The 21,010-nt window shown below is 55.1% G+C and overlaps 1 protein-coding gene across 5 annotated transcripts in view; it reads right to left on the reverse strand.

Annotated features, from left to right (window-relative positions):
- Window positions 1-492: 492 nt before the first annotated feature.
- Window positions 493-21,010, reverse strand: part of SIPA1L3 (signal induced proliferation associated 1 like 3) — a 238,986-nt gene continuing 218,468 nt past the window's right edge. For 4 of the 5 annotated variants that reach the window (XM_043599038.1, XM_043599039.1, XM_043599040.1 and 1 more), the window contains 6 exons: window positions 13,113-13,278; window positions 12,103-12,352; window positions 9,662-9,805; window positions 5,550-5,685; window positions 3,786-3,867; window positions 493-2,553 (listed from right to left, as the gene is read on the reverse strand). In XM_043599038.1, the coding sequence (XP_043454973.1) occupies window positions 2,410-2,553; window positions 3,786-3,867; window positions 5,550-5,685; window positions 9,662-9,805; window positions 12,103-12,352; window positions 13,113-13,278 (922 nt within the window). In that variant the 3' untranslated portion in view covers window positions 493-2,409. The remainder of the gene's footprint in view (window positions 2,554-3,785; window positions 3,868-5,549; window positions 5,686-9,661; window positions 9,806-12,102; window positions 12,353-13,112; window positions 13,279-21,010) is intronic. The other variant, XM_043599043.1, reaches the window with a different exon arrangement.

Here is a 21,010-nt window from a genome sequence, read left to right on the forward strand (position 1 = left end):
AGTGTTGGATTCCTGTCATTTGGGTTTCAAGGCTGGTTCTTAGGGAAGTGTGTGTGTGTGTGTGTGTGTGTGCGCGCGCGCGCGTGTGTTTGTGTGAGAGAGAGACAGAGACAGAGAGACAAAGGGAGAGAGAGAGAGAGAGAGAGAGAGAGAGAGAGAGAGAGAGAGAGATGGCGTTTGGGACCAGGGGGATGGGGGAGGAGGCTGACGCTGGACCACACCCTCCCATCAGTGACTCCAGGCAGCTGCCCAGCTAGTGAACACACAAGCCATTTCTATGAAACATTTATTTCCTTTGAAACCTCCAGAAACATGCCAGAAAAATCTCAAGACAGGGAATAGGAAAAAAAAAAAAAAAGACAATAAAGAATAAAAAATCCAAATGAAATCAGCATATGAAAAAAAAACCCTGCTATCTTCAAGCCTTCAGATTGAACACTAACCTCAAATTAAATAGATTTGTTTTGCAGAGATCCTTAAAAAATAACAGAAAACAAAACCAAAAATCATAATTTACACTTGTCAATGTACATGATTAGGTCCCCAAATGATTCAAATGATCTGAAGAGATGAGGAGAACTTAAAAAAAAAGAGGGGGGGGGGCAGCCTCCAGGTTAGGGTTTGAGGAAAGGGCGGTGGGGAGGTCCTGGAGAACCCTTCCAAAAAGGGGTGGGGAAGAGGGGCAGAGATATCACAGTAGTTGGCCAGGACTGAGGACCAAGCAGGTCCCACCTTGAAGCCCTCATCTCACACCACAGGTGAGGGACAGGAGATGGCAGATCTGAGGGCTTCTCGAGGGACTGCGATGTGGCTGGGGTCAGAGGTTGATCACAGGGAGACAGGAGCGCCCTTTTCTCTTGCCCCAGCCGGCCGGCCCAGTGTGGCACCTCCCTGTCCAGCCCGGCACCTCTCTGTGTCCTGTGCAGTCCCAGAGCCCCCTGCCCTGAGGTTTCTGGCCCCAAAGAGAAAGCAGGGGGCGGGGTGTCTCTGGACAAAGGCTGGACGACCTGCTGCTGGCTTCCAGCCCAGAGGGTGCTGCTCGGAGCCGGGCCAGCTCCCCCTGCCTGGGGCCTCCCAAAATGGGAAAGCCCACCCACCTGCCCACCCTGACTTTATCCCTCTGAGTCCTCCCACTGAGTCCCAGTCCACGGGGGACACACCTTGATCCTCAGCTTGAGGTTGGGGGAATCCACAGATTGTGGCCATACAGACTTGTTCTGGCGCAACTCTACATGAAAAAATAAATATATATATATATATATATTTTTGTTTTTAAAGGAAAAAAAGAAACTCTGTTTCCTGGGTGAACAGCGTAGTACCACTCTGGCTCGGCTGCCTGGCAAGCTGCCCCTTATTGCCTTTAGAGAACCAGCGTCTCATGGGGGGGGTTCACACAGCAAAGCACTCCCCGGGGAGCACAGTGAGGGTGTCCGGGCGTCCGCTTGCGAAGGGAAAACAAAACCAGAGAGGAGTTGCAGGCTGTTTTCTCTCCAGCCCTGACCGGAGGGCTGTGTGGAGCCCCTCCTGGTGCCCGGAAGAGGCCCTGGCTGTGTGGTCGGAGCTGGCGGGGCCTGGGGAGGAGAGACAGGGCTTCGCTGCCTGGGGCCAGGGCAGTAGCTGGAAGGTGGCATGGCCCGGGCGCTGTGGCCTTTGGCGGTCGAGGGGCGGATAGAAAAAAGACGGTATAAACAGTCCCGAGTGTGCAAATAGAGTTTCCCCTCAAAGAAGTTGACTTTGGATGCTGGGGGTGTCCTCTCTCCATCCGGGGTCCCAAGAAAAGAAGTGAAACTCTAACAAAGTGCTCCTGGCTGCTTTTTGGAAGAGCGAGGTTGGGAGGGGATACTGTCCGTGCCATTTGGAGCTAGTGCACTGGGACTGAGACCCCTGGCCAGTTTCCACACAGGCCTTCATCTCTCTGGGGCTGAGGGGAAGCACGGGCCAGTTTCACACTGGTTTTTCATGCAGGGGGCTTGGCCCCACAAGCCCAAACTCTGTTGCACGTGGTGAAGAAACCTGGTTTGTGGACTCCTGGAGCTGCGGGATTTGGAGACACACACCTGCCCTCCCTCTCCCCTTCCTACAGCTTCTGATGGCTTGGTCCTAGGAAGAGGCTAGATGGGCCTCCTGGGCGCGGCGTGGGCACGGTCCAGTCCCCAGGGACCAGAGATGGGCAGTTCAGAGGGAGGCCTGAGACCATGTCATCTTGTGGGGCAGGAGGACCTTGAGCAGACCACAGCTCACAGCCCGGGGCGGGGCCTGCGGCCATCCAGGGTTTCCGTGTCCACGAGGAGGGCGGTGGGGCCCTGGCTGGGTTGTCGTGGTCATACCCGCAACTGGGAACGAGCCAAGGGAGACAGGAGAGCGGGAGCCCGTGGCTGGCCCGGGCAGGGGTGGGGGCGGCTCGCCGCCTCAGAGCTCCTTCTTCTCCCTGCAGAAGATCTCCGCGAACTTGCGCAGCTGCTCGCTGGCGGCCTGTGACTCCTCCTGCAGGCGCTGGTTGTTCTGGCGTAAGCTGGCCACCTCCGACTGCAGCACGGCCTTGTCCTGCTTCTCCTGTGGAGTGGAGCCAGCGTCAGCGGGTGGGCACAGACGAGGCCTCCTGAGCCAGGCGGCCAGGGGTTCAAGCCCCAGCTCTGCTTCTCAGCGGCTTCGTAACCGTGGGCAGACTGACTCATCTCTCCGGACTCACTTCCTCAACTCTTCCAACAGACCTCACTGTAGTTACCCACCACCCCGTTTTACCCTCATGGCCATCTAAGGACTTGGGGACTGTTAGCCTCAGTTTCCTGAGAGAGGAAACCCAGCCTCTCCTAACGGAAAGTGGGGAGCTTGGGATGCGGGCGCAGGCTGCCCGCCGTACAGGCTCCCTTGGCCTTTCAGAGACGCCCTTCCAGGACATGTCACGTCTGAAGGCCGCTGACTTGTCCAAGCTCAGGCAGTATTAGATGGTGGGGTCGGATTTGAACCTGGGCCCCTATGATTCCTGTGCTTGAGGCTTCCACATTACATTCTGCCACCTTTTTGTTTTTTTGCCCAAAAGTATATAAAGCAACAAGTGGAAGTTCTCTGCCCTTATTTCTCTCCTCATTCTTCTACACCCTGGAGGTACGTATGATGAACAATTTGGAACGTTGCCTTCTAGATAACCCTCTGCCCTGTGGACGTTTTTTTTTTTTTAAAGTATGACAATGTTCTAGGAAATAGTTCTGTAGCTTGCTCAGTTTTTACTTAAGTTACTGGACTTCTTTTGTATGTGAGTAAATACACAGATTCCTGCTATTATTTTAATTGGCTGCAGAATATTCCACTGCATGGGTGTCCTGTCCTTTATATAACCGTTCTCCCGTGGAGGGACAGCTGCACCGGCTCCAATTTTTTTTTTATTGCAAACAGAGCAGCAATGAGCATCCTTGCTCATGGATCTCTGTACCTATGGTTGAAATTCTGCTGGACAAACTCCCACAAGTGGAACTGCTAGGTCAACAAGGTAGACAGTTACATTGTTTGATAAATATCATCCCGCTGCCCCCCAAAAAGGCTGGGGCCAATGTGTTCTTCCTCCGAGACTGTAGGCAGGTTTCCTCCATGCGTTTCCCAGCCTTTGGCACGGTCACCTTCTACTCTTTACTCAGGACGACACTCAAAGCTGGGTGGTCTCTCCCAGCGTGGAAGGGGTCGGGTGGGGACAGGTGCCACAGCCTCGCTGCCCACGCCTCACACCCGAGTGTCTGGGGGGCGGAACGGGGGGGGGCGCGCCACGAGGGCTGGCCGCCTGGCGGCCTTACCTTCTGGAGGTCGGTGTGCAGCTGCTTCAGCATCACCTCCAGCTGGTACACCTTTCCTGTCAGATCCAGGGGAGGCTCCTCGCTGGAAAGACAGGGACAGGGTGAGACCCAAGGCCCACCGGCCCCCAGGGAGGGTTCCGGAGGAACAGGGGGTACAGGACACTCCTGTCCCCGAAGTTCTGGAGAGTCCTTTCCTTGCTAGGGTCCTAAGGGATGCCTGGAGGGAGGCTCTGGGGGAAGCCAGAAAGGAGCCAGCCCTCCTCCCTGCTGCGCTCTCCCCAAAGACGGTACATCTGTGGATGTGGACAGGGGGCTGTGGCAGCCTGTGGAAGGCTGTGCATGCGCCCGCCCTGACGTGTGCCTCCCCCGCGGGGCCTGAACCACGCGTGTGCTTTAGGTGTGAGCGCCTCACACAGAGCAAAACCAGAACCCGCCTCACAGACACATCCACTGAGCACCTCGCAGACCTGGGCACGGTGTCTGCCACGGGACACTGAACATGGGGGCCTGCCCTCGGGGACGGGAATGGAGGACACTGACAAAGACGATGACGGCGCCCCCGTGACAGAGAGCCTGCCCTGCGCTGTGCACAGTCTCGATCTAACAGAGCTCCACGCCCAGTGTAGTCTGGGAGGTCACCTCGTCATTACCCGCTGGGCAGAGGGGGAGACTGTGGCTTAGGCGGGGACCCTGCACCCTGGAACCCAGCCCTGGCCTGCCCGGCCCCTGAGGAGGAGAGGGGCAGCCCCTCCCTGTGGGGGCTCCACTAGGCACTGTGGGGGGCGGGGGAGGGTGTGCTGCCGCAGCCGAGAGGGGAGACACTGAGCCCTCCTGCCCTTTCTTTCCGCCACAGTCTTGGCTCCTGGGGGCCTGCAGCTGCTGCAGGGCAGGTGGGAGAGGGTCAGCTCAGGGGCGGAGGGAATCCAGGAGCTCGCCCAGAGCCCACAGTCCTGCCCTTTCCACACCAAGCCTGTTCCTGCCCTCACTGTATTGGCACATTTGTAAGTGCCGAGTTCCCATGATTACAGTCGGGCCACATCTCTGGTGGAGGTTGAGTTCTAAAGCCAGTGAAAAGAGGGGTGTGAAGAAGAGTCAAAAACAAAAACAAAACACCAAAACCCAGGAGAGTCAAAATTTCCCTCGAAAATTACTTAATTTGCCCATAAAGTACAGTGCACCTCTGGTGTGAGCCTGCCTTGTATTTTTTGCCAACCTAGTGCGGTCAAGTCTGTTGCACTAAACGTGCGATGACCCATGTCCTCTTCTCTCCCTGGGAAGCCTCACGCGGGTAGGGCCTCTGTCAGCGCTTCCACAGCTGGCCCAGCGGGCCGTGCCAGGGGAGAGGCGAACAGTAACTATCAGGTGGCCATCCGCAGAATTCTGGAATGTGAGGAGGAGACCCAGGGGCAGACGGGGGGATCAAAGGCAGGGAGGAAGGGACCGGGGCGGGTGAGGACGCAGTGGGGGGCACCACTCAGAGGTTTTTCGAAGTTGGAGGTCGACTGACCATATGGATGACGCTGCGTTGTCTCCACCCACGAGGACCAGGCTAACTCGGACAAGGTCACCTCTGGGTTCCGGTGTGTGGGTTACTCCCAAGTCCCTCAGGGGAGACGCCCCCCTGGCTGTGCCGAGGGGGCGTGGGGGATAGGCAAGCACCTGCTGTCTCTCCTCCGCCTGGTGTCCCCCTCCTTCACGGGGCAGGCCAGCCACCCTCAGGGATTCGAGTTGCTGGGCCACCAGGTGTTCCCAGGGAAACCTCACCTCATGGTAGGGGTGGTCCTGGGGGTTGGGGGCCCCCTCTCCAGGCTCAGGTGGCTGTGGACAGGACTGTGTGCAGGTGGGACCTCCGGGCTCAGAGCTGGGTCGTTGAGGGAGAAGAGTGAGACAGCTCTTTGCACTGCCAGGCAGAGACAGGGGAGAGGGGAGAGGAGTCAGCAGGGCTTCCAGTGCCTCCTCCCTCTGCTCCCCTGCCCCACCGACCAACCACCTTTCCCAGCACACCTCCCACCCAGACCTCCGTGACACTCCCAATCACTTTTGTTAGATCACGCACTTAGGATGGGCTCCAACCAAAAAAACCAAACCAAATGGACACTAACAACAAAATCTCATCCTGATGCTGAGCAAGCCTGTAGACTAGTGACGAGTTTATACAAAATGCAAGGGACAGAAACAAGTTAAATGGCAGTGTGACAGAGTAACCACCCAAATTCAGCATAAATGACCTGGTTTCATCAACAAACAAATGGTATGAAAAAAGTGGCCAAAAGAGGATGGGGCTGAAGTTGGGTGAGAAGTACACGGGGATTCATTTGCACTGTAGTTTTGAGAAGCTCTGTGAAATTTCAAAAGCAGAAAGAGAAGACAGAATACCATGTGTACCGAGGAGAGAAAAGAAATCACATGGCTGTTAAAGCTCTGATTCCCAGGTCCCAACCTGAGCACCTGCATTTTTATTTTTTTGAGGTTTATTTATCTGAGAGAGAGAGAGAGTGTGGGAGTGAGTGGGAGAGAGGCAGAGAGGGAGAGAGAGAATCCCAAGCAGGCTCCAAGCTGTCAGCTCAAAGCTCAATGCAGGGCTTGATCTTGGGGGTAAATGGAGTGGCCACTGGGGAGGGGGCTTTGGCTGCCCCAGCCCCTCTCATAAGCCCACAGCTGGGAACGAGTGTCTGGACAGCTCTGCCTTCCAGACATCTGCTGGCATCTGGGTCTCCAGGGAGAGGCTTGGAGCTTCTCAGCTGCTTCCCACAGAACCAGTGATCCTGGCCCTAGGATGCCTGGACCCTGGGGGGGGGGGGGGGGCGGGGGTGGAGAGGAGGTGGCCCTGGCACCTCTCCCTGCATTCCTCCTGGGACATGGCCCCCACACTCCCCTTGTAACCCATCAAAAAAAGAGCCCATTGCTCAGGAAACCCAGGGAATGAGGTCCCCCCTCCCCCCACAGGCAGCTGTGAGACCCCCTGGGGCCCCTGTGGAGACTTGGAGAGGACAGCTGATAAAGGCCCTTAGGTTCTCTTCCTGGACCCTGAGTCTGGGGTTGAAAACCCAAATGCCCTCAGGAATATGCAGGTGCTATAAATGGTGCCACTCATTTTTTTAAAACAATTTTTTAAATGTTTTATTTCTGAGAGAGAGAGACAGAGCGTGAATGGGGGAAGGGCAGAGAGAGAGAGGGAGACGCAGATTCTGAAGCAGGCTCCAGGCTCTGAGCTGTCAGCACAGAGCCCAACGCAGGGCTTGAACTCGTGAACTGTGAGATCATGACGTAAGCTGAAGTTAGACGCTTAACTGACTTGAGCCACCCAGGCGCCCCGTGATGACACAAGTGCCGTGAGCCTACGTAAATTCATTAACGCTAACAACCACTTTGCAGTAGGAATATCATCTGACTTTATTTACAGATGAGGAGACTGAGGCAGCAGAGGCGGACCGGTTGCCACCGTGCTCATCAGCAGCGAAGCTGGGGCTCAAACCCAGGCAGTGGGCTGTGCGTTGCCTTTAAACCACGCCTGCCCTTACCTCCCTCAGGAGACCGCCGTGCCTTCACTTTTCACATCCTCTGCTGGGCCCCATCTCTGCCCCTCCCTCCCAAAGTCCTGGACCCAAGTAATGTTCAGCCCGACACTACCCGTGACTTGTGGTGGTGGTGGCGGGGGGGCGGGGGGGCACATGAAACTTTTGGGGCCAGCAGCGTCTGGTTTGTGGAATCAATAAATGAACCAGTATAATATATGCAGTTCCCTTTTTGTCCCCCAAACTATCCCTGCTTTCCCACCACAGCTGTTCAGAGAGTGGGTGAGCATGAAGTCTGTGCCGGGCTGGAGGCACCACGGGACGACGGTCAACTGGGTCACACTTAGAGGAAAGGCCTCCCCATGCCAAGACCCCCGAGATTTGTGGGGATAAAGAGCACGTGCATTTTCACTCTGGCAGCAGGTACTGGGCTCGCACCCAGCTTACACTGAACCTGCCACGTGCGAGGGGCCCCTTTCCCCTCCCCCGCAAGCAGTGCTCTCGAACTCCATCTCTGCAGTTGTGACTGGTGAGGACGCGTAGCTCAGTGAGTTGTGACTTGCATCTATTTTATTAGGAGAGAGCTTGAGTGTATTTTTAAAAGTGTAAGAGCCATCTCAGTTTCCTTTTCTATAAAGGAAACCATGCCCATCTTTCTGGAAAACGTTCAGGTCCGGGCTTAAATCCTTGCCCTGTGTGCCCTTGGCCAGGTAGGTGACTCTGGTGGCTGAGCCTCAGTTTCCTCATCTGTAACCGGGAATCCTAACACATCCCTCACACTAGAGAATAGAAGTGATGTCTGTGATAAAGTGCTGGCTCCCTAGAGATGCTCTGTAATGTCATGGTGGCCCGCGGTCACCTCCTCCTGGAAACGCCACACGGAGCAACCCTCTCCCCCACTGAGAGCGTCAGGCCTCTGAAGGGTCAAATTTGCCTGCAGCACTGGGCCCCTGCTGGCAGCCACTCCCCTCCTGGTGATTCAGAGGCCTGGCCTGGTCTTCCCTGACTGCTCTCCTGTGCCACCTTACCCATAACCAGAGGCCTGACTGCCTTCCCCCAGTGACTGGGAGAGACTGCACGGTAGGAGGGAAGCTTCCTCCAGGGCCACCTGCCAGATGTGGACTAGCCCAAACGTGGAAATTTGAAGGTCATGTACCATATGGGTCTGGTTTAAGGCATCCTGCGCTGAGCCAGACCCATGCTGGGAAGCCAGTAGTGACTGAGCTGGCCCCAGGTCCTGCCCTCAGAGTCCAGTGGGGACACAGACCCTTCATTAGACAGCGGAGGCCCTGAGGTCAGGGCCGGGAGGGAGGAGGCACAGGCAGAGGGGTCAGGGCTGTGGGAGCCCAGAGCAGGTGCCTAATCCAGACTAAGGGATATCAGGGAGAGCCTCCTGGAGGAAGGACAGCAAAGCTATAGTCTGAAAAATACTGAAAAAAAATGAGCCAGAAGAACATGTTCGTGTGTGTTAGGGATCACCAGAAGTCCCATTTTACAGCTGACTCTTAGAAAGATAAAGCTGCTCGCCCAAGTCACGTGGGAAAGAAATGGCAGAGATTGTTAGCTGTCCCTTGTCACCTGTTTTCCCTTTTTCCATAATAACGAATCCCAAATTTTAGTTGGGCATAAGGCCTCATTTCCCAGCCTGCCCTGAAGCTATTAGGTGGGGCTGTGTGTGATACTCTGGCCATTGGGAAGTAAGTGCAGGGGGAGCGTCAGGCTTAGAGACATGTCCCTAAATGGAGGGGATGTGTCTCTCCCCTGCTGGCTGGAGCTGGACATGATGGCCAGAGCTCTGGCAGCCATTTTGGACCATGAGGGTAAGGCTCCCTGGAGATGGCAGAGCAGAGGGTTTGAGGAGCCTGCACCCTAATGAATTTGTGGAAGTGCCACACCAGGCCCACACCACCCACCTCAGGACTTTTAACCTGCATAAAAACCTTGCCTATTTAAGTCATTGTTAACTTGGGTTTTCTGCCATCTGCAGCCAAAGCAAATCTAAATACAATTTGGGTTATTGTAAGTCTGCCCGGTGATACAACATAAGGCACTGTCTTTTGAGGGCTTGTTCTGTGCCTGACATGTTTCACACACAGTTTCCTGTAATCTTCACCGTAGCCCTGGGCAGTGGGCACAGGTCACATTCCTGCTTCGTAGATGAGGTAACGGGATCAGAGAGACAAAGACACTTGCCCAGGACTGCACAGTGAATAAGTGACAGGGCAGGATGAGAACCCTGCTCCCCCTAATTCTGGATCCTGAGCGTGTCCCACTTCAAAGCCCCAAGGCCCTCCACTGATCCTTCTAGAACACAGCAGGGGGTCGGTAGGGACCGGGACAGGTTGGGCAGAAGGCGCCTACCTTCGTATGCCTTGGCTGCATTTACCAGGCTGGACCACTCAAGGCCAGAGGCCGTGTCAGGCAGTGGCATCATCCCGGGGTCAAGGCGCCGCAGTGGCCGGTCCCGCCCATCGGCCAGCGAGAGCTCCGAGGCTGAGATGGTGGCTGGGTAGGAAGAGTGGAGACGGGAGATGGGGGAGAATGACAACGTGAAGGAAACAAACTTTCTGTAGTGTGTAACATTACAGAATTGTTACAGCACAAACGATTAATACAATTATTAGAAGATGACACATGCCAGCAGGAAAAGGGGTGGGGGTATCAGGTGTTTACGAGGGTGGGGACAGAGAGAGAGGAACAGAGTAGCAGGAGGTGAAATCAGAGGTGATGGGGCTGGACTGTGGGGCCTCGTGGGTCAGGACTTTGTCTTTTGCTCTGAGTGACCCGGAGCCACTCAGGTGGCTCTGCGCAGGGAGGGACGTGACCCGACCGAGGTGTTCACGGGCTCTCTCTGGCTGTGTGTAGAAGACGGACCGTGTGGGGGCGGGGAGCGGGGAGACAGTGAGGAGGCTGCCGTGGTCCAGGAGGGAGAGGAGAGCGGGCAGGACCAGGTGAGGCTGTGGGGGCAGGGGAACAAGCGGCAGCCCCTGGATCTATTTTGTACTTGCAAAAGTACTTCCTGAAGAGGGGATGTGAGTGTGAGCCAGGGTGCAGGGGGAGCTTCAGGATTCGGAAGCTGGCCCTGAGATGGGACGGCAGGGGACAGGCCAGAAGTCTGCTTCTGGAGGTGTGGAGCGGAGGACGCAGTGCCAGCCCGCAGACATAAATCCAGGTCGTTAGTGCGTGGACAGTGTCTGGTTATGGCAGGGTCACCGTGGGGAGAGCTGCTGGGTCCTCGTGTGGCAGGCCAGGCAGAGAAAGAGGCCCCTGGGAGTGACAGCACCAGCGGCCGCATTTGCCGCAGCCATCGGCTGAGTCCCACGTGCCAGCTGTAGGCCCCGGGCCTCGGCCTGCTGATGCCTCACAGCTGCCAAAGGGGAGGGGACAGAGGACTGCCGTGAGGCACCGAGAGGTCAGGAGGTGGCTCAGGCAGGAAAGGCCAGGCCTGACTGACCACATGTCCTCCTGCTGAGCACCATGCCGGGTTGTGTCATGGGGATCATCTCCCAGCCTCACCTCCAACTGGCCAGGAGGGAGGTGCTGTTACGACCCTGCGTTGTGCTCTGAGCAAGACGTCTCGCCCGCATTCACACTGTCTGGTAGTGGCACTTGCCTTTGGACTGCGTGGCCTGACAATGACCCTGCTCTAAGCCCAACCCCATGAGGGTTTGGGGTTTAGAAGGTCCCTGTTAATACTCCGTTCTAGCCCTGCTCTGCAGTCCGGAGGTACAAGCCTGACTCGCGATGGATTAAAATGCTTGCTCCAGACGGTAGAATGCTAACAAAATAATAAATAGCTACTGCTTTTCCTGCATATCAGGGATTGTGCTGAGCGTTTTCCACGTATTAATCTGAGTCTCAGTTTAATTCAGTGAGGGGTAGATTCGCCTCGAGCTGAGATGGGGACTGAGTGAGAGGAGGCTTTGGGAGGCTCCATCCCAATAATACAGGACACAGCCCTCGGCCAAAACCCCTGGGGACACATCTCCGAAGTCAAGATCTGTTTGAATCGGAGAAAGCTGTGCAGGTGCTATAACATACCACACCCAGAAGGGCTGGGCAGCACCCCGTATCCAACACAACAGTGTTCTGCAGTGAAGTTCACGGTCACTCACACCAGATGGGGTAAAGAAGAACAATACATACATAGCCTCATGTCCGTCTGGGTTGGGTTTTGCTGCTCAGTGAGCTTGGCCCAAACTTCTGCATGACCTCTCAGTTGTAGAGTGTTTGGGGTTGTGAATGAGGGATTGCAGGGTGGACCAAAGGCAGGGCCAGCCCGAAATGGTGCACCGGTTCTGATGGGGGCCCCCCTCGTGGGGGATGCTCAGTAAGCAGTCGCTGGATGAGTCAAAGGATGGATGAGTCATATCCCTACACCCCCTCCCTCCAAGAGCTGGTAGACTTGGGGGGAATCAGGTAAGTAAATAAACACTCGCGAAGCCATCTGCTTGGTGCTGGGACAGGATCTGGGGGCGCAGCAACTGTAAGGCCTGATCCACACGGCCCTCCAGGCTGCAGCAGGGGGTGCTGACACCCTCTCTCTGGCCTCAGATGACTCCAATTTTGGGGCACTCCAGACTTCTAGGTGGCCCCCCAGGTGCCTGGCCGACAATCCCCTGCTCTGTGGGACACCCTGTGCCCCACCATCAGTACCCGACTGAAACTCCTATGCACCCCGCCTCCCTACCATGGCTGACACCAACACTGAGGATCTCCAGTGCTGACTATCCCCCCCCCCACCCCCGCCGCTTCCCATCGCCAGGGAGACTCCCCCGCCAGCCCCAGGGGCCCGGGCTCACATTTCTTCTCTGGGAAGCCGTTGCCGGTCGCAGGGACGGTGCTGGGGCTGCCGCCGCCAGGGGGGTGGGGGTGCTGGTGCTGGCGGCGGGCGGGCAGCGTGCTGGAGGGGAAGGCGCAGGTGCTGCTGAAGAGCACATCGCTGGGCAGGCCTGGCTCCAGGCTGGCAGCGTTGGCGAAGCTGGGTTCCCGCCGCCCGCTGCACAGACTCTCATCTGACAGCGTCCGCTGCAGGCTCTTCTGTGGGGACTGCTGTCGAGACAGGGTGGGTCATGGGCCGCGGTCGTGGCCTGGCTCACGGTCACTGTCCTCGGGCACCTTCCCGTCTTGGATGGCTGTGTTTCTGACCCACCCAGCATCTGCTTTTGCCCCTTTCTGCTCAAAGAATCCCAAGTTTCCCCTGGGGATAGATCCTCCCCCAGTCACGCCCCACTTGGTTGTGGCCCTCAAGAGGCCAATGCCACTCTCCCATTCCAGGTAAGGTCAGGGAAGGCAATGCCAGTCATCGGTGGGGACCGCTGGGGACAGCATCCTGAAGAGACAAGAGACTGGGGCCAGCCTGGGCCCACAGGAGAGCACAGCCAACCAGGAGTAGGCGGGCACAAGAGTGAAGGGAAGCAGTGGCTAAAGGAGCCTGACTTTCCTGGGAACCCCGCCTCCACTCCTGGACCGTGCGGGGTGGGTGGGTGGAGGCTGCTTCCGGCCTGGGCTCCATGAGAAGGACATGAGAGCCAGTTAAGAGCATCCCTTCCCAGTCACATGAGCTACCCTAGTGTGGAAGAAATGCCCCACGTGCCTACCGAGGCTGGCTTACATTGCGATTAGGTCCCTGACTAATGTGACGACCTGACCCCTGACTACGAAGCTACATACACCCAGACGGGACTGGCAGTGCCCCAGGTGGAGGCCATGGGCAGAGTGACTGCAGGGGGCCCTGTCTTCCTCCCTCACCCTCCCATGACCGCCTGGCCCGCCAGACTGTGTGTGCGTGTGCGGGGCGGCCTCTACATACTCCCGCGTCTCTCTCCTGCTCCGGCGCCAGGTTGTCCATGATGATGAGTTTCTTCAGGTCGTCCTCGATGGTGGATTTGTAGTTCTTTCGTGGGGAGCGGAGGTCTCGGAGGGACGCCCTCAACCGCGGCTGCCCGAAGACGTTTTTCGTGTTGGTGTCCACCTGCCTAGAATGACAGGATTGGGGTCAGAGGGGTCTTGGGGGGTGGGGGTTCAAGCTGTTTCTCAAAGCGGTCCTGACCCAAGGCTGGCTGCCACTCCCACCGGGTGAGGGGCCACAGCCTTCTCCGTGTCACCTGGTGAAGGTGAGCTGGGGTGGGGGGGGCAGTGTTTATTCTCACCATTCACTCGTCCCGCAAGTGTTTCTATCTTCTGGGAACCCGCTCTGGGCCATGCCTTGTTCACATAGCAGTGAACATGGCGCTGACCTCCAGTCCGGGAGACTGACAATGAATATATGGACAGAAGTCTGGGGGAAGCAGGAGGGAGCCCACAGGGTGGAAGAGCACTCCAGGAAGAGGAAACAGCAGGTGCTGGGCTACGAGGGGTTCAAGCTTGGTAAGTGAGGAGTGGAGGGGCCCACAGGCGGGGTGGCCTGAGTGAGGGGACAGGGAGGGGATGGGTGGTGTGAGGGGAGGTCTGGGAGGCGACGGGACAGATCCTGCAGGAACTGCAGGAATGAGCCACAGAGGAGACCTGGGACTACACCTGGGGAGCCTCTGAGATTCTGAACTGGTAAGTGTGAGATCCTGATTTGTGTTTTAGAAGGATCACTCTGGTGGCTGGATGGAAAAGTGACCCTCACGGAAGTGGGGCCAAGAGTGGGAGGAGGGAGACGGTGAGAAAGCTCCTGCAAGCTGTTGGGGTGAGAGATGAGGGTGGCCCAGACCAGGGCTTCCAAATGCAGAAGAGAGATGGGGTCCCATGGCGTCTCACAGAGGGATAATCTCCTGGGAGCCAGGCCCCCATGGGGTGAGTGCTGGGCTACGGAGAGCAGACCTCTGGCTGGGGCCCCCAGGGTCCATCGTCAGATGTCCCTAACGTTGGTTTTCCTCACCCATCGTATGGGCTAAGAGATAAGAGAGTTCACGAATCATGGGGTGGCTGGGAAGATCCAGAGATCAGGCACCTGAACCCGGGGCAGGGCCCTGGGGCCCCCTGATGGCCACCATCCCCATTTTTCTACTGGGCCTCCAGTTCCAGAAGTTGGTCTGAGAGCCTGGGTCACTCAAATCACCATCTTCTTCTTCAGCACCCAAAGCTGACCCCATGCTGCCTTCCAGAACACTGCCACCTAAAAGCCACTGAGGCACAGACTGGGGCTAAAATAAAAGGAGGAGCCCCCAGAGGCGGACAGGCCTGGGTCTGAGTCGTGCTTGTGGAGAGGCTGCAGGTACATCGCGCCACCTCTCCGATCCTCTGGAGAACGTGCTGACCTCCCAGCACTGTGGGGATTGCTAGAAAATGCCGGCTGGCACCCAACAGAGCCAATGCTTGGGAAGCATTCCCAACTGCTTACCGGAGGCTGGCCCCGAGCTGCGCACACTCCTCCACTGCTCCCCTGACCCCTCTGCTGGCCCCACAGGCCGTCATCCTCTGGCTCCCCTGGGGCTCCCCGTCCTCCACTCCTGGGACTTCCCCTGAGGCCTCCTCCAGCTCTCAGACTCTGGCCCAGCCTTTGGGCTCAGGTCTGACTTTCCTGGTGAAAACTGGGTCCCTGACCAGAGGTGTCACCAGGAGGGAAATAATGACAGCTAACAGCCCCTCACTGTGTACCGGGCCCCGTCCACCATCCCGAGGACCCCATGCACAAGAACTCGTTGAATCTGCACAGCAGCCTCCCCGGGAGCCACTATTACTGTTACTCCCATTTTACAGATGGGAGACTGAGGTACAAAGAGACTAGAGTAACTACACAACAGGCGTCCAAAGTCACACAGCCCCTGTGAGTGGAGGAGTCAGGATTCTCGCCGAGGCCACCAGGCTGCAGGGCCTACAGATGTTACCACTGTACTTGACCGCCTTGTTTGTAGCACAGACATGGCATGTAAAGGATGAACGGTGTGTGGAACATAATCGCGTTTGGTTTAGTAATAATCTTTTAAATGCAGAAAAAAAGTTCTGGGAGAAATCATGAACAATGGTAAATTACCTCTGGGAAGTGGGCGTCTTTTTAGGAGGTGGGAAGAAGGGACTTGCCCTCTTTATCTGATACCCTTCTGAACTGTCTCTGTTTATTACTCGCAGGCTATCGCAATAATAATCGTTTTAACAACTATTTTAAAAGAAGGTGACACCTGGACTTTATCATTTTGTAACTCAGGAAAGAAAAAGTCTTTGAACCCAGGAAGAAATAAGATGTCTAGGGCTCCTGAGGGTTTTGAAGTCTGTATTTCCTTTCTCATTTTCTCAGCTGCCACCTTGGGATTTTAACAAAAGAAGGAAGATAGGGTGGCGAGTTTTTTTTTCTTCTCAGGTCATATTCCTCCCCAAATTAGAATTCCAGGTCTAGGGTAATGCTGGCTCCATTACGGTGTTCTCTGAAGTGTGTTCTCTGGGCAAATGAAAAGCTTTAGATCCAAAAAAGAGACACAGAAAGTGCATACGCCCTCAATGAGTTCCTCCCATGGGAGCTGGAAGGGGGCTTACCCCTCCCCATGCCAAAGGGGTTCCGCCATTTTCCAGAATCCCCTGCAAGGAAGGGGGTGATGTGTGGGACCTCAGCTTGTCTATGGCAAAAAGGGGCACCGTTTACAAGGCCGTCCTCCGGGACAGATGCAAAACCCCCCGCAGAACACTTTCAAACATGCATACTCTCGGCCCTAGGGGCTCTACTTCTGGGAGGGTGTCCTTCAGGAAGGGGAAGGGTGAAGCCTCCCAGAGAAGGACGATGGCCCCAGAGTAAGAGAGGCAGACCTGATCCACATGGCACCGGAAGAGGTTCTCTCAGATACAGCACAGAAATAAAGAAGTGGTATGTATAGTGTGAAATCATTTTTAGCAGTAACTAAGTTTACACACAGCTTAGTTTGATACATTAAAATTTACCAAACTCTCAACTCCAAAAGATGGGTACCATTGGGGGATTCACTTTCTAAGAATGTGCCTCACTACAGCCATGAGATCCTTGACAATAAGCCCTGCTCTGCCTCTGCCCTCATCTCCTCCCACACAGGCCTCCCAATGCTCCTTAAACATGCCAGGCACATTCCTGCCCCAGGGCCTTTGCACTGGCTGTTGTGTCTGCCTAGAGTGTCCTCAACGGCATTTCCCATGAATGGCAGCTTTTCACCCATCCAGCTTTTCTCAAATGTTGCCTCCTCAGAGAGGCCTCCCTGACCACTCAGCCCTCTGGCGCTCCCTCCCAGCCCAGATGTGCTCGATCGCACAATCCTGAGTGCTGTTTCACTTGTTCACCTCCTGGCAGTTTGTCGTGGGCACTTGTGTGCTTGTGGTCCCACTCCCACCTCACCTGCAGCCATCTACATCCTGTTCTGTGTGGGGAACAAGGCTTGCCATGTTGCAAGCACTCAGAAGTAGCTGTTCAGTGTGAATCACACAGAACCAACCTTCCTTCCTCCCAACCAACCCACTAACCCACCTGCCTATCTCCTTCCTGCCAACCTTCCTCTCTTCCTTTTTTTTTTTTTTCTGTTCATTTATTTTTGAGAGAAAGAGACAGAGCGTGAGTCGGGGAGGGGCAGAAAGAGAAGGAGACACAGGATCCGAAGCAGGCTCCAGGCTCCAAGCTGTCAGCACAGAGCCTGACGTAGGGTTCGAACTCATGAAGTGAGAGATGGTGACCTGAGCCAAAGTTGGACGCTTAATTGGCCGAGCCACCCCAGGTGCCCCCTCTCTTCCTTTTCTTAAAAAAAAATTAAGTAATCTTTACATCCAATGGTCGGGCTTGAACTCACAACTCCAAGATCAAGAGTCGCATACTCCTCTGACTGAGCCAACCAGGCACCCCTCTTCCTTCCTTTTACAAAAAGCTTAAATGACTTCTATGAAAGAGGAAAAAGTACAGAGATATCTTAAAAAGTTAAGCCAAAGAACACAAGTATTCCTTCCCTGCTCTGTTTCCTTTGTGTTTATTTGCAAAATCGCCTTCCCAGCTCCCAGGACCCCCAGGACTCTCCTGGGGGCATTCCTGACTCTGCGGTGGAAGGCTGGCTCACCGGAGGACATCCTGCTACGGCCGCCTCCCCTAACCCTCAACTCGGCAACACATCTCATCCGCTGCAGGTCCCGCGGCCTGACACTGTGTGCTGCCACGACGCGTCTAAAGGGGAAAAGGACGACGGAATTCAGTCTGGAGAGTCAAATCTATCATTTGTGCTCTTAATTCTTTTCCTCCTGGAAGAATTTTCCAACGGATTTCCTACACTGCAAATTCTAAGCAATAATTTAAAGTGATATCAGTTCCAGGTTAACAAAGCCAACCGAACCGGGCTTGCACATTCTGATCTTTTTCCTTTTTCTCAAGATCTCTGGTCTCCGTAGTTGTCAAAACCTAATGACCCCTGAGGACAAAACAGACCGCTCTCTGATTATTCAAAAGAATGAGATCACCTCTTTGGTGCTAACATGGAACTGTCACCGAGGTAAGAGAAGAGCAAGAGAGAGAAAAAGGCAGAAGGGTAGAGACGGGGAACCATACTGGCAAGTGAAGAGGAGGGTGAGGGAAGAAGCACACACAATCACAGGGGCTTCATCATGCTTGGAACATTCCAGGAAGGATGCAGCAGAAACAGAGCTATGGCTGCATGTGGGGAGGGGCGCTGGACCGCTGGGCGCCATAGAAGGGAGAGATGCTTCTTTTGTATTGCAAACCCTTTTGTACTAGTTTGGTTTTTATCCTGCGCACGTTTTACCTTTCAAAGTTCAAATGAAGAAAACGCCAGGAAGGATGTGCCTTCTCTCGACGTCTGCCCTACAGCACCGGACATAATCTCTAATTTGCCCATGCTGCCTGAACTTGCGACTTTGCCGTGTCGTGGAATTAAACCACTTGCAGTGGAGAAAAAAGAAAGACAACTTACAAAGAAGGCTCTGCAGTAAGGAGCCAGACAACAGCATCTCCTTTTTCCTGTGACACAAGGGCCAGAGGTGGAAGGCGACCAACGGCTCTGACTTGGCTGGGCCTGCTCCCAGCTGACTCTGGGCTCTGGCCTCCAACTGGGGCGGCTCCCTCGGGGCCAAGTTAATTAAGCTAATTAGCACCGCTGTCAGCCTGTCTGAGCTGGGGGCTGTGCCAGCACGGCTGGCGAGGACACACAGCAGGTCTGCACCCCAGGGGGAGGGAGGATATTCCTGGAAGGATGGCTGGGAGAGCCCTGTAGGAGCAAGCAGCGGCGGCCTGCCCTGCCGTGGGAGGAGTGGGGGTGGGTGTTGGAGACAGGCTTTCCCCTGCTCCTTTGGTGGCTGCACTGAGCTGGACCTAAATCCGAGGAAGGAAGGAGCCCGAAGGCCAGCTGTCAACCAACAGACGCCAGTGCCTGTCAGCCCAGCCAACAGTGACCAGGCATTTCCCTGTGATTCACTGAAATCCTCACATCACCTCTAGGATGGGTACTCCTGTCCTCCCCTTTTGAGGCTGGGGAAACTGAGGCACTGTGAGTTGAGGACACTCAGCATCCACATTTGCCGGATGCTCTGAGCCACCGTGAGATTCACTCATGATGGAAGCTGTGCTCGACCGTGCATGGGTCGTGGTAGCAGCAGCTCCTGGTGAGCTGCTGGGCCTTCGCCCCGGTGCTGGTGTCTCGTGTGTGGCTGCATTCTTTCCTCACGGCTGCCGTGAGAGAGAGGCTCTACCATCGCCTCACCCCCACAGGTGGGGGCACCGATGCCGACAGGTGCTGGTGGACCTGGGATGTGAACTGAGACGGTCGGACTCAGGGACTGCCCGTCACCCCGAGTGCTCACTCGCTCCTGGTATCCAGGCTGCCCCCACACACGGGATTTCCCCTCATCCCCTCAGGGGCCCTACATGAGGATGCTTGGGGCCTGGGTCCTCAAGTGTGACAACAGAAACTGTTCGCTAGGGCCTGCCTCCTCCTTACTGGGCCCAGAGTCTGCAGGGACAGGGTCGGGCGGGGCCCGACCTGTGTAGGTCCAAACAACCCTGTGTAATGTCGCTGACTAGTGTGACACTTGGAGACACGTGGTGTCAGTACGGCGGTTCCCTGGAAGAGCAGCGGCCTGTTCTTGGCTGTGCCTGTTTGTGAGGGAGGCTTCTTAGGGTGGCCCAGGGGCCACTCTAGCCCACAGGGGCACTGCCGTCCCTTCAGTTGGGTTAAGATCAGCCTGCCGGGCAGGAGATGCCCAGGACGGCTAGGGGCTGCTGACTCCACCTCCCGATCTGAGCTCCAGCCTCGCATCTCCTGCCGCTGCCGGTAGAGAAACACGTTGGCGTGGTCACACCCTCACCTGCTAAGCTCTGTGCTGCTGAAACAAGGTGGGGTGGGGAGAAGCTCGCATGGATTAACTCACTAAATCCTCACAACCCTGGAGCTAGGGATGACTGTCACCCCATTTTAAAGAGAGGGAAACTAAAAAAAAAAAAAAAAAAAAAAAAAAAAAGAGAGGGAAACTGACGGGTTAAGGTGGGGGTCGGCAGCTGACGGATTCCCATCCTGACCCTCACGCTGTTCTGTAATGGCCAGCAGAATTAAGTGGTCAAAACAGGGGTGTCTGGCCATCTCCTGAGGCAGAACTGTTGGCCTGTCCCTCCCCCAGTGTTGACCAGGGCCTGCAGCAGAAGGGCCGAGCACGAGAGACACAGCACAGATCCTCCGTCCTTCACTAGCTTCCTCCATCGTTTGGTCAACTAGAGCACGTGCCCAAATACAGAGGACACTGCTCTGTCCAAGAAATTAGTCCTCAGGAAATAGGAGTCGCTGCCCTGGACAGGAATCCTCCTTGGGTGGTTTATATGACAAGACACTCTGATGGTTAGTTACCTTGCCAGGGATGAATCCTGGCTCTGTTACTCAGCTAGAAAGCTGGGTAACCTGGCTATGTACTTCTAACTGTGCCTCAGTTTCCTCATCTGGAAATGGGAGGTAAGAACAGATCCCTCTCGTGAGGAGGATCAATGGGGCTGGGTCTGTACAGCCTGAGCCCAGCAGTCTGGCTGAAAGGGAGCACCCCTGCGTTGGATGAGGCCATTAGCACTTCTCCATGGGGCGTGTTAGAGGTCTTTGACCGGAATTAAGGAAAAGGGAAGGAAAGAAAGACAGGTTTGGTAATTACTCCTGGTGGGGGTGGGTGATGAGCTCATAATATGTGGTGACCTTGTGGGGACAAATTACCCAACGAACGAACATAACATTTGCAGTGATTAACCTTAACTAACTGAGTGAATCTGGGCAAGTAACGTAACCATTCTGTACCTCAATTTTTCTTATCTGGAAAATGGGATGCAAAGTACTTGCATAGTGAGGATTAAATGAGCTAATGTAGGGGAAGGGCTTCTGACAGTAGTTGGTAAAGTGGGTATTAACATACGGAGGTAAATAAGTTATGCAAATGAGTTTTTGTGCCTTGGGATTAAATTTCAGTGACAGCTTCATAGGCAGGAAAAAAAAAAGGTATGTTTAACCTCAAATAATTTAGCTTGAAGATGGTGTTTTCTGGAAAATTAGGGTAGGTGACTCATAAGTATCTTTTTTTTTTTTTTTTAGAAGTATCTTTAACAATGATAAAGACACTATCTCCAAAATGCTCAGAGAGAATCAGAATAAAACAACTTTATGAAATGCGAGTGTGTGGACAAAAGCAATCATTCTAAATTAACATATTATCTTCTGCATGTGATTTAAAAAATGTATCCAGCTGGCTGGCTCAGTCCATGAAGCGTGTAACTCTTGATCTTAGGGTTGTAACTTCAAGCCC

This window comes from Prionailurus bengalensis, chromosome E2 (assembly GCF_016509475.1).
Source record: "Prionailurus bengalensis isolate Pbe53 chromosome E2, Fcat_Pben_1.1_paternal_pri, whole genome shotgun sequence".
Taxonomy (NCBI): Eukaryota; Metazoa; Chordata; class Mammalia; order Carnivora; family Felidae; genus Prionailurus; species Prionailurus bengalensis.